The sequence below is a fragment of the Phyllobates terribilis genome, unplaced genomic scaffold (assembly GCF_046119375.1).
Source record: "Phyllobates terribilis strain yellow unplaced genomic scaffold, ASM4611937v1 Scaffold_7__3_contigs__length_470593459, whole genome shotgun sequence".
NCBI classification, from domain to species: Eukaryota; Metazoa; Chordata; class Amphibia; order Anura; family Dendrobatidae; genus Phyllobates; species Phyllobates terribilis.
In genome coordinates this window covers 362,218,014-362,234,706 of record NW_027362767.1, presented here as the reverse complement: position 1 = coordinate 362,234,706, position 16,693 = coordinate 362,218,014, and the positions used below count along the sequence as shown (strand labels likewise).

Genomic DNA, 16,693 nt, shown 5'->3' with positions numbered 1-16,693 from the left:
CGGTTCCTGCCTGCTTTGCCTTGCTCACCGCTCCGGCGGTTCCTGCCTGCTTTGCCTTGCTCACCGCTCTGGCGGTTCCTGCCTGCTCTGCCTTGCTCACCGCTCCGGCGGTTCCTGCCTGCTCTGCCTTGCTCACCGCTCCGGCGGTTTCGCTCTGCACTGCCTTGCTCACCGCTCCGGCGGCTTCTCTCTGCTCTGCCTTGCTCATCGCTCCGGCGGTTTCTCTCTGCTCTGCCTTGCTCACCGCTCCGGCGGTTCCTGCCTGCTCTGCCTTGCTCACCGCTCCGGCGGTTCCTGCCTGCTCTGCCTTGCTCACTGCTCCGACGGCTTCTCTCTGCTCCGCCTTGCTCACCGCTCCGGCGGTTCCTGCCTGCTCTGCCTTGCTCACCGCTCCGGCGGTTCCTGCCTGCTCTGCCTTGCTCACTGCTCCGGCGGTTCCTGCCTGCTCTGCCTTGCTCACCGCTCCGGCGGTTTCTCTCTGCTCTGTTTATCTACCGCATCTGCGGTTCTGTTCCTGAGTCTCAGTCTGTACTGGACCCTATCCAGTCTGCACGCCAGCCGTGCTTGTCAGTACCCCTTGTCTGCATACCAGCCGTGCTTGCCAGTACCTCCCCGTCTGTACGCCAGCCGCACCTACCTGTACCCACCAGTCTGTGTGCCAGCCTAACCTGCCTGTTCCTGTATTCCCCGGTGTGGGTCAACAGCCGTGTCCGGGGTCTAACCTGGAGTAGCACCTGGTCCCTCTGCTTGGTTCCTCCCTGGTGCACGGCGTCGTTAGCCGTCGTGTGACCTTGGTCGGATCGGGTGGATACTTAGTTACGCCCCTCCAGGCACTCTCCGGTTCATGGCACAGTGGAATCACTATATCACGCACACTCCAGTCAGTCCGGGCGTGTGCATAACACAGTCCTCATGTGAGCCAGTTTCTTTGTAGCGCTTGATGGTTTCTGCAAGTGCACTTGGGGACACTTTCAAAGTTTGCCCAATTTTTCGCACTGACTGACCTTCATTTCTTAAAGTAATGGGGTCTGAGGATCTCATCTCGGTACCTAAAGGCAGTCAGGCTACCTCTGGCGAGCACATGGAGGGCTGTGCGGCCCTCAGAAGAAATGCCACCCCACACCATTACTGATCCACTGCCAAGCCGGTCATGGTGAAGGATGTTGCAGGCAGCAAATCGCTCTCCACGGCGTCTCCAGACTCTGTCACGTCTGTCACATGTGCTCAGTGTGAACCTGCTTTCATCTGTGAAGAGCACAGGGCGCCAGTGGTGACTTTGCCAATCCTGGTGTTCTGTGGCAAATGCCAAGCGTCCTGCACGGTGTTGGGCTGTGAGCACAACCCCCATCTGAGGACGTCGGGCCCTCATACCACCCTCATGGAGTCGGCTTCTAACCGTTTGTGCAGACACATGCCTGCTGGAGGTCATTTTGCACGGCTCTGGCAGTGCTCCTCCTGTTCCTCCTTGCACAAAGGGGGAGGTAGCGGTCCTGCTGCTGGGTTGTTGCCCTCCTATGGCCCCCTCCACATCTCCTGGTGTACTGGCCTGTCTCCTGGTAGTGCCTCCAGCCTCTGGACACTACGCTGACAGACACAGCAAACCTTCTTGCCACAGCTCGCATTGATGTGCCATCCTGGATGAGCTGCACTACCTGAGCAACTTCTGTGGGTTGTAGAGTCCGTCTCATGCTACCACAAGTGTGAAAGCACAACTGACTCGCCCCCTGGGCCGTGGGGCACTCGGATCAGGGCAATAGGGAACGATGGAAGTAGAAGTGGCAACCCGGTTCCGTGGCTCAGGGTGGTCAGGCCAGTGGTAGTCCGTTATGTGCTGATGATTATGTCCGACTACGCCACCCATGGATTTGCGGTCATTAGGAACCGCCGCTGCAGGGCAGACCGCTGGGGCTGATGATATATGCAGCTGGGATGGTGTGACTCCCCACGGGAAGAGTGCGGCCCCAGGGCAGTGTGGTGGATGGTGGGAGTGATGGTAGTCAGTGTCCCAGTGCTGATAGTGCTGGAGGAGCAAGGAGCACGCAGACAACAGGTTGCAGTCCAGGGTCTTTACTAGAACAGGTAAATTGACCCACAAACAGTCCCAGCTAGGAGAGGACCTGGATGTCTGAGAGCAACGGGGAAATTGGCCCTGGTCAGGGTGAGGGTGTAGGCCTACCGTGGTTTCTGTGCTCTTTCTGGCTATCTCCTCCTTATAGGGTAACAGCCCACGTTTCCGAGCTTTCCGTGTATTCTCGCCTGTATGGCCTGCGACGTGGGTTCCTTTCTGCTCCCAGCCTTGTACGGCTTTACTGGTCCCTTCGGTTGTGGCAGGGCCTCCAGGCTTCTTAGGCCAAGGAATATACAGTCCCTTGCGGACTGGTTATCTGCTGGAGAATGTGGAATCATCCCAGCCTCAGACACCAAAGTCTGGTAAAGTAAGTCTTTTATCTGCCAAGACAGGCTCACTTCGCCTCTTGTCTCTGGCTTGTGGCTCTCCTCCTGCCACACTTCCTCTTAGGTGCAATACAACTGTCTGTCCCTGCTCTGCTCTGGGACAAGTCTCAGTCCTGAGACAGGCCTTCAAGTTCTCCCTAACCCTGCCCCCAGTACCAGCTTTTATAGGGGCAGCCTGCTGCCCCTACTGGCCTGAGACAGGAGGCATTACATGCTAATGTTCCCCTGACTAGAGAACCTCCCCCTTGCTCTCAGACACAGCTTTAATTACACTCGTGGCATCCAGGCCAGGGTGACACACAACCAACATTCAAAAGTGACCAAAACATCAGCCAGAAAGCATTGGTACTGAGATGTGGTCTGTGGTCCCCACCTGCAGAACCACTCCTTTATTGAGGGTGTCTTGATAATTGCCAATAATTTCCATCTATTGTCTATTCCATTTGCACAACTGCATGTGAAAATGATTGTCAATCAGTGTTGCTTCCTAAGTGGACAGTTTGATTTCACAGAAGTTTGATTTACTTGGAGTTATATTCTGTGTTTTAAGTGTTCCCTTTATTTTTTTGAGCAGTGCATGTACAGTGGTGGCCAAAAGTATTGGCACCCCTGCAATTCTGTCAGATAATACTCAGTTTCTTCCTGAAAATGATAACAATCACAAATTCTTTGGTATTATTATCTTCATTTAATTTGTCTTCAATGAAAAAACACAAAAAGAATTGTCCTAAAGCCATATTGGATATAATTCCACACCAAACCTAATAAAGGGGGTGGACAAAAGTATTGGCACTGTTTGAAAAATCATGTGATGCTTCTCTAATTAGTGTAATTAACAGCATATGTAACTTACCTGTGGCATCTAACAGGTGTTGGCAATAACTAAATCACACTTGCAGCCAGTTAACATGGATTAAAGTTGACTCAACCTCTGCCCTGTGTCCTTGTGTGTACCACATTGAGCATGGAGAAAAGAAAGAAGACCAAAGAACTATCTGAGGACTTGAGAAACCAAATTGTGAGGAAGCATGAGCAATCTCAAGGCTACAAGTACATCTCCAAAGACCTGAATGTTCCTGTGTCTTCTGTGCGCAGTGTCATCAAGAAGTTTAACCCCTTTACGACCTAGGGCGTATTAATACGTATCTGTGCCCTGGAACTTATGGACCTGATACGTATTAGTACGCCCTGGCGATTTAGCCCGCACACAGGCTGTGCGGGCGCGATCGCCGCCGGGTGTCAGCTGATTGTCACAGCTGACACCCGGTGCTATGTGCAGGGAGTGGTCCCGCACTGCTCCCGGCACATTAACCCCCGTAATGCTGCGATCGAAGTCAATCGCAGTCGATCGCAGCATTGCGGTGGCAAGGGGAGGTGATCGCCGATACTCACCTCCTCTTCCGGCCTCCAGCGCTGTCTGCCTCGCGGCTTCCAGGATGTTGCCATGACGACCCGATGTCGTCATGACAACATCCGGGTCACCAGACAGCAGGAAGATTTTTTGAACATGCGCAGTGCATCTCCAAACTATCTTCTCCCTGTCCAGCGCTGACAGCCTGCATGGCACAGGGATGGTGCTACATTCCTGTGCCATGCAGGCAATCAGAGAAAAAAAAGTGAAAGTCCCATAGTGGGACAAAGTAAAAAAGTGTAAAAAGTGTCATAAAGTGAAAAAAAAAAAAAAAATGTAAAAATATTAAAAAAAAAATAAAAAAAATAATCCACCAAAAATAAAAATATAATGTACCCATCAATAAACATTATTATAAAAAAAAAAAAAAAACAATAAAAGTACACATATTTGGTATCGCCGCGTCCGGAACGACCTCACCTATAAAACTGTCCCACTAGTTAACCCCTTCAGTGAACACGGTAAAAATAAAAAATAAAAAACAAAGCAGAAAACAATGCTTTATCACCATACTGCCAAACAAAAAATGGAATAACACGCGATCAAAAAGACGAATATAAATAAAAATGGTACTGCTGGAAACGTCATCTCGTCCCGCAAAAAACAAGCTGCCTTACAGCTCCATCAGCCGAAAAATAAAAAAATATAGCTCTCAGAATTAAGCGATGCTAGAAAATAATTTTTTCTATAAAATTGCTTTTATTATGTAAAAGTGCAAAACATAGAAAAACTATATAAATGTGGTACCGCTGTAAACGTACTGACCCAAAGAATAAAGCTGCCTTATCAATTTTACCACACGCGGAACGGCATACAAAAAAAACAAAAAAAACAATTCCTGAATTGTTGGTTTTTGTTTATTTTGCCTCCCAAAAATCGGAACAGAAAGCGATCAAAAAACGTCACGTACCTGAAAATGGCACCAATAACAACGTCAACTCATCCCGCAAAAAACAAGCTGTCACATGACTCTGTCGGCCAAAATCTGGAAAAATTATAGCTCTCAAAATATGGCGATGCAAAAACTAGATTTTACAAAAAATGCGTCTTTTAGTGTGTGACAGCTGTCAATCATAAAAACCCCATATGATTCTGATATCGCTGTAGTCGCACCGACCCGAAGAATAAGGTCGTCTAATCACTTATACCGCACGAGGAACGGCGTAAAAAATAAACTCTCGGGTTAGGGTTGGGCTAGGGTTAGGGCTGGGGTTGGGGTTAGGTTTGGGGTTAGGGTTGTGATGGGGTTGGGATTTTTTTCAAAAGTAAGAAAAAAAGATGACGATATGGCGACTAGTGTTGAGCACAAGTGCTCACTACTTAAGTTTGCATCGGGTGCTCTGGTATGCATTGAGTATCGTGGGTATTTGAGTGACATGCTCGAGTCTTCGCCCCATATGCTTCGCAGCCAAAAAAACTTTGCGGGGATTGCCTGCCATGCACGAGCGATCCCCGCATGTTTTTTTTGGGGTGTCTAATAACCATGAAACATGCGGGGCAGGGACTCGAGCATGTCACTCGAGCACACGCAGTACATGGTGCATACCTGAGTACCCGATGCAAACTCAAGTAGCGAGCACTTGCGCTCAAGACTAATGACAACTTATTCAATATGATGACCTAATGTTATCAAATTCTGTGTCCAATGTTTAGGCACACAGGGGCTCTCCAAACGCAACATGGTGTCCGCTAAGAAAATTGAATGAAAAATCGGCGCAAATTGTTAGCGGACACCATGTTGCGTTTGGAGAGCCCCTGTGTGCCTAAACATTGGAGCTCCCCCACAAGTGACCCCATTTTGGAAACTAGACCACCCAAGGCACCTATCTAGATGCATAGTGAGCACTTGGATGCCCCAGGTGCTTCACAAATTGATTCGTAAAAATGAAAAAGTGTTTTTTTCCCCACTTTTTCATTTTTACGAATCAATTTGTGAAGCACCTAGGGGTTTCAAGTGCTCACTATGCATCTAGATAGGTGCCTTGGGTGGTCTAGTTTCCAAAATGGGGTCACTTGTGGGGGAGCTCCAATGTTTAGGCACACAGGAGCTCTCCAAACGCAACATGGTGTCCGCTAATTATTCAAGCAAATTTTACAAAAAGTCAAATGGCGCTCCTTCCCTTCTGAGCCCTGACGTGCGCCCAAACAGTGGTTTTTCCCCACATATGGGGTATATGCGTGCCCAGGGGAAATTGCACAACAAATTTTTGGGTCCATTTTTTCTTGTTACCCCTGTGAAAATAAAAAAATTGGGTCTAAAGTAACATTTTTGTGAAAAAAGTTAAATGTTCATTTTTTTCTTCCACATTCCAAAAATTCCTGTGAAGCACCTGAAGGGTTAATAAAGTTTTTGAATGTGGTTTTGAGCACCTTGAGGGGTGCAGTTTTTAGAATGGTGTCACTTTTTTGTATTTTCTGTCATAAAGACCTCTCAAAGTGACTTCAAATGTGATGTGGTCCTTAAAAAAATGGTTTTGTAAATTTTGTTGGAAAAATGAGAAATTGCTGGTCAACTTTTAACCCTTATGGCTCCCTAACAAAAAAAAAATTGGTTTCAAAATTGTGCTGATGTAAAGTAGACATGTGGGAAATGTTATTTATTAACTATTTTGTGTAACATATCTCTCTGATTTAAGGGCATAAAAATTCAAATTTTGAAAATTGCAAAATTTTCAAAATTTTCACCAAATTTACATTTTTTTCACAAATAAATGCAAGTGATATCAAAGAAATTGTACCACAATCATGAAGTACAATATGTCACGAAAAAACAATCTCAGAATCAGGGGGATCCGTTGAAGCGTTCCAGAGTAATTACCTTATAAAGTGACAGTGGTCAGAATTGTAAAAATTGGCCTGGTCATTAACGTGCAAACCACCCTCGGGGTAAAGGGGTTAAAGCCCATGGCACTGTGGCTAACCTCCTTAGATGTGGACGGAAAAGAAAAATTGACGAGAGATTTCAACGCAAGATTGTGCGGATGGTGGATAAAGAACCTCGACTAACATCCAAACAAGTTCAAGCTGCCCTGCAGTCCGAGGGTACAACAGTGTCAACCCGTACTATCCGTCGGCATCTGAATGAAAAGGGACTGTATGGTAGGATACCCAGGAAGACCCCACTTCTTACCCCGAGACATAAAAAAGCCAGGCTGGAGTTTGCCAAAACTTACCTGAGAAAGCCTAAAACGTTTTGGAAGAATGTTCTCTGGTCACATGAGACAAAAGTAGAGCTTTTTGGGAAAAAGCATCAACATAGAGTGTACAGGAAAAAAGAGGCATTCAAAGAAAAGAACACGGTCCCTACAGTCAAACATGGCGGAGGTTCCCTGATGTTTTGGGGTTGCTTTGCTGCCTCTGGCACTGTACTGATTGACCGTGTGCATGGCATTATGAAGTCTGAAGACTACCAACAAATTTTGCAGCATAATGTAGGGCCCAGTGTGAGAAAGCTGGGTTTCCCTCAGAGGTCATGGGTCTTCCAGCAGGACAATGACCCAAAACACCCTTCCAAAAGCACTTTAAAATGGTTTGAGAGAAAGCACTGGAGACTTCTAAGGTGGCCAGCAATGAGTCCAGACCTGAATCCCATAGAACACCTGTGGAGAGATCTCAAAATGGCAGTTTGGAGAAGGCACCCTTCAAATATCAGGGACCTGGAGCAGTTTGCCAAAGAAGAATGGTCTACAATTCCAGCAGAGCATTGTAAGAAACTCAGTGATGGTTACCGGAAGCGGTTGTTCGCAGTTATTTTGGCTAAAGGTTGTGCAACCAAGTATTAGGCTGAGGGTGCCAATACTTTTGTCCGGCCCTTTTTTGGAGTTTTGTGTGAAATAATCAATGATTTGATTTTTGCTTCATTCTCTTTTGTGTTTTTTCCTTGCAAGCAAATTAAATGAAGATAATAAGACCAAAGAATTTGTGATTGCAATCATTTTCAGGAAGAAACTGAGTATTATCTGACAGAATTGCAGGGGTGCCAATACTTTTGGCCACCACTGTATGTATATATATATATATATATATATATATATATATATATATATATGTGTATATATATATATATGTTGTGGAATACCTATACTAACTGTAAACATGCAAATCTCTCCCTGATGCAGCAGCACCTCTCCCTACTCTGCCTGGTTCCGGTGTAGACTGTGACGAGCATGGCGGCGCCCGGTCTTATATAGACCTGATGATGCTGTGCGGCCAGCCAATCACTGTAATGCCACAACCAACATGGCTATGACATTACAGTGCGTGGCAGGCAATCCCTGCATGTTCATTGGCTCTCTAAAGAGCGAAAAACATGCAGGGAGGGGACCCGAGTTCCCACCCGAGCAACCCGAAAATACTCGCCGAGCTTGTTGAGCACCGTGATGCTCGGACGAGTACCGAGCAGTGGTGAGCATGTTCGCTCATCACTAGTGGTGAGTTCTCCTTCCCTGGAAGTCTTCAAACAGAGGTTGGACAGACATCTGTCTGAGATGGTTTAGTGACTCCTGCATTGAGCAGGAGGTTGTACATGATGACCCTGGAGGTCCCTTCCAACTCCAACATTCTATGATTCTATGTACAATATTTAAAGGGGTATTCCCATCTTTGTAAGGTAATGACATATGACCATGACTTAAAGATCGTTAGGGGTTTAACCTCTGTAACTTGCCACTGATCCTGAGAGGTCGCAGTGCTGTTATCTTTTTAGAGTTTTTCGTGGTGCTCCCTATGACCTATCTGTGCAAGGAAGTGAACTCTGCTCCATTAACTTGAATGAAGGTGGCCTGGAGTGCTTCTGTGCAGAGGAAAAACTGGGAGACTGGGAAGGAGACAGAATGCTGAAGTATCGCCCCTTAATTCTTAGGATCAGTGGGGATCACAGCAATCACTAGTAATGGCACATCCCAGAGAATACTCCTTTAAAGTTGAAGAGGTGCACTGTTTTTTCATTGATGATGACCTATCGTTAGGATATGTGATCGCCTGGGGTCTGATGCTGGTACTCCCCGCCGATCAGCTGTTCTCGGTGTCGATGCCAGCGGCCGCCGGCACTGCTCGATAGTGGAGCTGCTCTGTGTACTGATAGTGGTGACTGCACATTCGCCTCCTATTGATTTGAATTAGCGGTAGATGTGTAATACCCTGCCGCCGCCACTATTTAAAGACGGAGCAGCTCCGTAATCGAGCAGTTCCAGACGGCGGCAACCGACACCGAGAGCAGCTGATCAGCGGGGGTGTCAGGTGTGGGACCCCGACCGATCAGACATTGATGATCTATCCTAAGAATAGGTCTTCAATAAAAAAGTAGTGGACAACCTCTTTGAGTGCAATAGCCTTGAAATTAATAATGGATGTGACATATATTTTCTCACAGTCTTTGCAAAAAATATTCATTCATCTGAGTGTCTGCAGAAAATGAATGGCATTTTAAAACAACCTGTGGTACAGAGACAGACAACCAGCCTATGTGCATCTGAACCGTAACCACAACCCTGTGATCATACTGCTCTGTATTATTTGAGAGTAGCACACTCATTTTCACTTAGGTTCTTTTTATATTGTTAATGTGCATCATATTTTCCATATATTGCCCTTCCTGGCATTCAATTTCCATCTAGTGCTTTTCAAAACATATAGTGTATATATATATATATACATATACAATATATACAGTGGGTACGGAAAGTATTCAGACCCCTTTAAATTTTTCACTCTTTGTTTCATTGCAGCCATTTGGTAATTTCTAAAAATTTCATTGTTTTTTCTCATTAAAGTACACTCTGCACCCCATCTTGACTAAAAAACCCCCAGAAATGTAGAAATTTTTGCAAATTTATTAAAAAAGAAAAACTGAAATGTCACATGGTCATAAGTATTCAGACCCTTTGCTCAGTATTGAGTAGAAGCCCCCTTTTGAGCTAGTACAGCCAACCGACTAAAACCGGCATGGATTTATATAGTGTGACCAAGTTATAGTAAAAGAATGGTAAAAAATTTGGGGGTTTTTGTGTGAAATTATGTCCAATTTGCCTTTTATTCAGTTTTTTTGTGTGGTTCCAATACACAAAAAGGAAACAAACGTGTATAACAAAATATGTGTGATTGCAATAATTTTCTGGGAGAAATACTACATTTTCAGGAACAATTTCAAGGGTGCCAACACTTTCAACCATGACTGTATACACTGGGGGGGTTGGTGGAGTGTTCCTCATGAACGACTGTTTAGTGCGATGGGGACCCGGTAATTACTAATCTGCTCCCGGGGCACAGATGAAGGGTCACTTTCACATGTGAATTCCATTGGTCCATTCCTGAGGTCGGCCATATTGAAAAACAAGTAAGTCGCACCCTTAGGCCACGTTCACACGTTCAGTATTTGGTCAGTATTTCAGATCAGTATTTGTAAGCCAAAACCAGGAGTGGGTGATAAATACAGAAGTGGTGAGGTGTTTCTATTATACTTTTCCACTCCTGGTTTTGGCTTACTAATACTGATGAAAAATACTGACCAAATACTGACGTGTGAACGTGGCCTTGGATTGTGGTCTGGCCGGCTATGTGCGCTATTATAGTGCACACATTATTCTCGTCCATAAAAAGAACCAAACTATCGCACAGAGTTGTTTTTTTTCAACTAAAATTTGCCATGTGTACTGTGACCAGGCTATAAGGGGTCTGTGCGTTTTCTGTGTGCGGTGACATGCTGGTGTGAACGTATGCAGTGTGGCTGAGTGCGGACAGGCCGGCCCCGGACTACACCTGCAGCACACCCGGGCGCCGCCTCCCGGCACTGCTGTCACCTTTACCTCCAGTGCTGGAGGACGACGTACCAAGTGGAGGGTGGGAGGGGTAGAGCTGACGTCACCGGCGCATCACGTGACCGGCTTTAGTCGTCGGGCTCCACCCTGCGCACAAGAAACTGCCGCAACCTCCCGTCCTCTCCCAATATGGCGCCGCTCGCCTGCTGAGCTCTCCCAGTTCCTCCCGTCCCCGCCGGTCACCGAGACATGCTCACAGCCGGATAGCGGCAGCAGCTAGCAGCGCAGCGGTTTCTCGGAAGCAGCGCGGGCCCGGAGCCCCCGGACACTGCCCTCCTCTCGGCTGTAGACGGAGCAGGAGGCCTCAACGCCGCCATGGCTCATTCCCCGGTAGCTGTGCAAGTGCCTGGGATGCAGGTGAGAGGGCCCGGAGCGGGGAGAGGACTGGCCGGGTGTCCGTGTGTGTGACCTGAGCCCTGCGTGCAGGACTGTGTGCACACACCGCCGCCTGCGTTATTACCACTGTTGCTGTTCTTACTGCTCCTAGCTGGCATTACACATACTTTTGCTTTAATATTGGCAGACATGTCCTTAAAGGGGAGTTCCAGTTTACCAGGGTTCTCCTGGCTTGTTACTGGCACATGTCATAAAGGAGAAGCCTCAGCTCGGTAATGTCCGGACCCCGACAGATGAGGGTCGTAGCAGAGGGTCCGGTGTGTTATGGCCCCCAGCCTGGTCCTGCTGGTAGTCAAGCTGGAGGGTCCTGATCTGTCAGAAGACGGCGGGGAGGGGAGTTTCCCTTTACGGAACCGGTCATTTTATTTTCCTCACTTTTTAAAACCATTACTCCCTATTTCTGTGACCCTTATGGAAGCACCAGGTGTCTGCTCCAAATCGGCATCAGCGCGTTTCAGTCCGTCTTTTTCCTCTCGGTCACAGCCGCTTTCTTCCTCCTTCTCCTGGAATGAAATGCAGCCGGATTGTGCACATTGGACCTGTGCTGGTCACCGGGTTCCTCATTGCTTTAGTTTTTTTTGTTTTTGTACACTGGTTTTTATTAATATTTTGACTTCTTTTTATATAATATATTTATATTTTTTTGCATTTATTACATGTGATAGTTATATTTTTAGCGCAGTCAGTCACTCATTTCCCCATTTCCAACCTGTTAATCGCGGCGGCATCTACGAGGTTAACCTTGCGGTTTCTGATAACTGGAGGTGCCGGCTGAAAACACAGACAGCACCTGCGTGGTACAGAACGGCCTTGGCTGCAGAGCCCATGCCATATGCCCAGTGCACCCATTGGCAGCTGTTACCAATTGAAACCTGGGTAAAGGGGGCCGCCAGGCACGGTGGAGGCCAATGCTTCCTTGGGTTTGCTAGCTGGTGCTGTTATACACCATCGCTTGGCGCATGCACAATATATTTAGTGGGTGGATAAAGGCAGAGTTTCCTCCCAAGTGCGAATTCTCCGCACTTTCTGTGCCGTTAACGCCCAGCTGACTCCTTAACATATAAAGCGCTGAAAAAGTTTAATAACTGTTATCAGAGGTATAGGGCATTTTTTTATACTACTATAAATGGAGGAAAGGGGCAATGTTACAATTTTTTTTTGCCCCAAGCAGTGGACGGACCCTGCTGTAAAATAATATCTAGGGAAGTGAAATGATCACAGACTGACATCAATGACTGGGGAGCAACAAAGAAAAAGTTTTGAAGCTTCTGTGCTGAAGTTTCTAACCTCCGGCTCATATTTCCATTGTTAGGAAGTATTATTTTGTTGCCATAGGGGCACTGAAGATCTGTTGGAGTGCTGGAAATGTCATCATGGTATATGAACGTACAGACGTGTCATTGAAGGCCGTGCTTGCTTGTAAGTCCCTCCGGAGTTCACCTGTAGTCTAATGACCTCACTTGTTTGTATATACATATTGGCTTCTGACTGGTTCCTTAGTGTCCAGTCTTTGGTGTTGTGTCCTGTGAGCTGTGGTGGTGTCCTGATGTGCACATCTATCCCGCGGGGCCGTGACTCTGTGATCACTCGTTCCTGGTCACACACGCCTTATCAGGATCTGTGTGTTTATGGGGCTTGTTATATTTAGCGTTTTTTGCTTCGTCATTGTTTGAGGTTTGTGTCTTGAAATATTTTGCATGGAGTCTGGTTGGAGCTGTATTTATTTAATAACAATGTATGTGTCACTATGTATGTTACAATGAATCAGTCATCTCCTATATGACGGCATGCGTACAAGGTGTCTTTAATATACTATTTTCTCTTTTCTCCACTATAAAGTAAATGCTTGTCCCCTGGAGCCTTGTCACAATATTATATTACTCGCTTTCACGCCACTTACCTTAGTGTAACTATATCCTCGTTTCTAATGTTTCTTTACCATACTTTTTTATTCTTTGATGGTGTAAATGCAGTTATAGTTCCACAATACTGGGAAAATAGTAGTGCCACCATACGGTTTCCACAAAATACCTCCAGTTAGTGCCTACCTGATAAGATCTAGAGTTTGGTAAGGGTTCTCCTCATCTGATGACTGACAGTATGGACCAGGTTGTGTTGCTGCTAGCAGTGCTCGCTTTGCCTCTGCAGCATCAGCACCAAAGCTGGCCAGCTTCAGAGCAGCGCTCGCAAGCACTCTACTTCCCTAGGAGACCATCCATTACTCAGGCTGGTAATCTAAGCAAGAAGCGGTAAACTATAAAAATTAAAAATCCTCTCAATTCTCAAGGACAGAAGGTTTTTTTTTTTTTAAATAAAAGGTAAACTGCAAAGTTGCTTATTGTTACAAGCACTTTGCTATTTTACCCATTTTAGAATGAGACCGCACCTTTAAATTGCAAATATAAAGATGGTTATCCCTGACTTAAGCTGGGGCTAAGCACTTGCCAGCAGATAGTTGCTAACTGCCTGTTTATCTCGGTGACAATCCCTGCCTGCTCAGGCGGCGATTATCCTGCTTTCTTTGACCTCACATGGACAGAGCAGCTTTTTCTCTTCCGCTCTGCTCTTTCAATGGCGCGTCACTGCTAACATTATGATGATGGACCGCTGACTCTCTGCTGTTAGGCATCAGAGAGCAGGTCGTCAGTCAACATGACATAGGCAGTGACAACCCATTGACAGAACAGAGCGGAAGAGAAGCTGCTGCTCTGTAGACGTGATGTCATCGGAAGCAGGAGAAACTCTGGCCGGAGTGGTCCATGATCGCTCCGAGCTAGCACAGAACTTTGCCAGGCCGAGCGGCCATTTAGTTAGCCACTACCGTCTGGTAAATTTTTGGTCCCATATGAAAAAATAAGCAAAGTCCTGGATAACCCCTTATAGATATGGTGTCCCAATAATGAGGTATTATAAATTACCATCATTTCAAGGCTGAGGTCACACTTGGACTGAAGCTTTCATTAGGAGCCGCCGTTGCAAGTTCCGCTACTTTTTCCTGGAAAAAAGTGCAGTATTAAAAGGATGCATGCAAAAACGGGCACCATTGTAGTCAATGAAAGTCATTCTAGTCTGTTGGACCCAGTTGCAGGAGTTCATTTTTCCACTCCTATAAGCCAACTTAAACCACTAATAAGAAAAAAAAATATTCAACTAACTCACCACCAGCTGCACAGATCACAGGATCTGTGTGCAGCAAATGAGAAAGGACAAAAAAGTTAGAATGTGATTTTGAATATAGTCTTTATTTAAATAATTTATGTGAAATTGGTAAGACACAAAAGCCAAAAATGCAACACTTTTTGGATCACTTATGACTCATTGCATTTATATCATCAACCACTGTTTTGGATGCGAAAATGCAGCTTCATGGATTTTGATCACTGACAGGTTCCCCTAGAAGTTAGTTTATCTCCAGGAGTCCCAGGACACTTTATGATCTGCTTTTTGACATTCTTCTTAGTGGGAATGTGGCCTATCAGTATTTGGTCAGTATTTGTAAGCCAAAACCAGGAGTGGGTGAAAAGTGCAGAAGTGGTGACCTGTTTCTATTATACCTTTTCTCTGATTTGGCTTACAAATACTGACCACATACTGAACGTGTGAACGTGGCCTTACAAACAGTAATTATCCAAAGCCGGAAACCCCTATATGGGGGTTGTCCATTTTATGGGCAAACATCAGTAAGTGCATTCATCTTAAACCTTTCTGCAAGATGTAAGTTCCTGCATTTCTCACCTTTGCTTTCCTAATAAAGGCTCCTGGCTGCCCACCTTTCTGCAGTGTATGCAGTGGACATGGTGATTTTCGGATCCATACAATGGACATGGCTTTGGTCACATGATACTTTGTGACTCTCATCCCACTACTGTGAATGCTTTATAAGCATGTCTATTTTACTGCCTACATCTGTGCAAACATAAGAAACTACTGATTTTCCTGACAGCCTTTCAAAAGAAGGACTGACATCCAGCTTTCCAGGATAGCCTAAAGATCTGTATTAACTAGTTGCATCTTCCTACTGCAGTGCTTGGGCAATGTGCACATGCTAAGTATTTGCCAAAAATGTCTCTTGGCAGCAGGGCTATGGAGTCAGTATAAAACGGATCAACTCCGACTCCTAAAATATATAATAAATGGAGTTCAGTAGATCCGTGCAGAATGTGCTGTAAATGTTTTCATAAGAATGTAGGAAAGTTATGAAATGTCCTATAAATGTCTGTTCTGTTCGTGATTTGAGTTGAGATGAATCTGTGCTGCACTTTATGTACACGCTCAGTAGTGAGGCCGGGCTGCACTTTATGTACACGCTCAGTAGTGAGGCCGGGCTGCACTTTATGGACACGCTCAGTAGTGAGGCCGGGCTGCACTTTATGTACACGCTCAGTAGTGAGGCAGTGCTGCACTTTATGGACACACTCAGTAGTGAGGCAGTGCTGCACTTTATGGACACGCTCAGTAGTGAGCCAGTGCTGCACTTTATGGACACGCTCAGTAGTGAGCCAGTGCTGCACTTTATGGACACGCTCAGTAGTGAGCCAGTGCTGCACTTTATGGACACGCTCAGTAGTGAGCCAGTGCTGCACTTTATGGACACGCTCAGTAGTGAGCCAGTGCTGCACTTTATGGACACGCTCAGTAGTGAGCCAGTGCTGCACTTTATGGACACGCTCAGTAGTGAGCCAGTGCTGCACTTTATGGACACGCTCAGTAGTGAGCCAGTGCTGCACTTTATGGACACGCTCAGTAGTGAGGCAGTGCTGCACTTTATGGACACGCTCAGTAGTGAGGCAGTGCTGCACTTTATGGACACGCTCAGTAGTGAGGCAGTGCTACACTTTATGGACACGCTCAGTAGTGAGGCCGGGCTGCACTTTATGGACACGCTCAGTAGTGAGGCAGTGCTACACTTTATGGACACGCTCAGTAGTGAGGCAGTGCTGCACTTTATGGACACGCTCAGTAGTGAGGCAGTGCTACACTTTATGGACACGCTCAGTAGTGAGGCAGTGCTGCACTTTATGGACACGCTCAGTAGTGAGGCAGTGCTGCACTTTATGGACACGCTCAGTAGTGAGGCAGTGCTGCACTTTATGGACACGCTCAGTAGTGAGGCAGTGCTGCACTTTATGGACACGCTCAGTAGTGAGGCAGTGCTGCACTTTATGGACACGCTCAGTAGTGAGGCCGGGCTACACTTTATGGACACGCTCAGTAGTGAGGCCGGGCTACACTTTATGGACACGCTCAGTAGTGAGGCCACGCTGCACTTTATGTACACGCTCAGTAGTGAGGCAGTGCTACACTTTATGGACACGCTCAGTAGTGAGGCAGGGCTGCACTTTATGGACACGCTCAGTAGTGAGGCCGGGCTGTGGAGTCGGGAGTCAGGGAACTTGAGGAGTCAGAGGTCTGGCTTACCGACTCCAAAGCCCTGCTTGGCAGGCAAAATAAAAGACATTTTTGCTGCATTTTGTACTTTTTTTTTTTTTCCCCTCATACATTGGAATGGGTGAAAAATACAGCAAAAACACTGAAAGAATTGTCATGCTGCAGATTTGAAACTGTGTCAAATCTGCAAATAAAAGTAATAAAAGTGTGCATGAGACTTCAGGATTCT

General features: G+C 46.3%; 1 protein-coding gene across 1 annotated transcript in view; it reads left to right on the top strand.

Annotated features, from left to right (window-relative positions):
- Positions 1-10,737: 10,737 nt before the first annotated feature.
- The window catches only part of STK26 (serine/threonine kinase 26), an 80,916-nt gene continuing 74,960 nt past the window's right edge, over positions 10,738-16,693 (top strand). Inside the window, exon 1 of the mRNA XM_073641333.1 lies at positions 10,738-11,037. Within this exon, the coding sequence (XP_073497434.1) occupies positions 10,996-11,037 (42 nt within the window). The 5' untranslated portion in view covers positions 10,738-10,995. The remainder of the gene's footprint in view (positions 11,038-16,693) is intronic.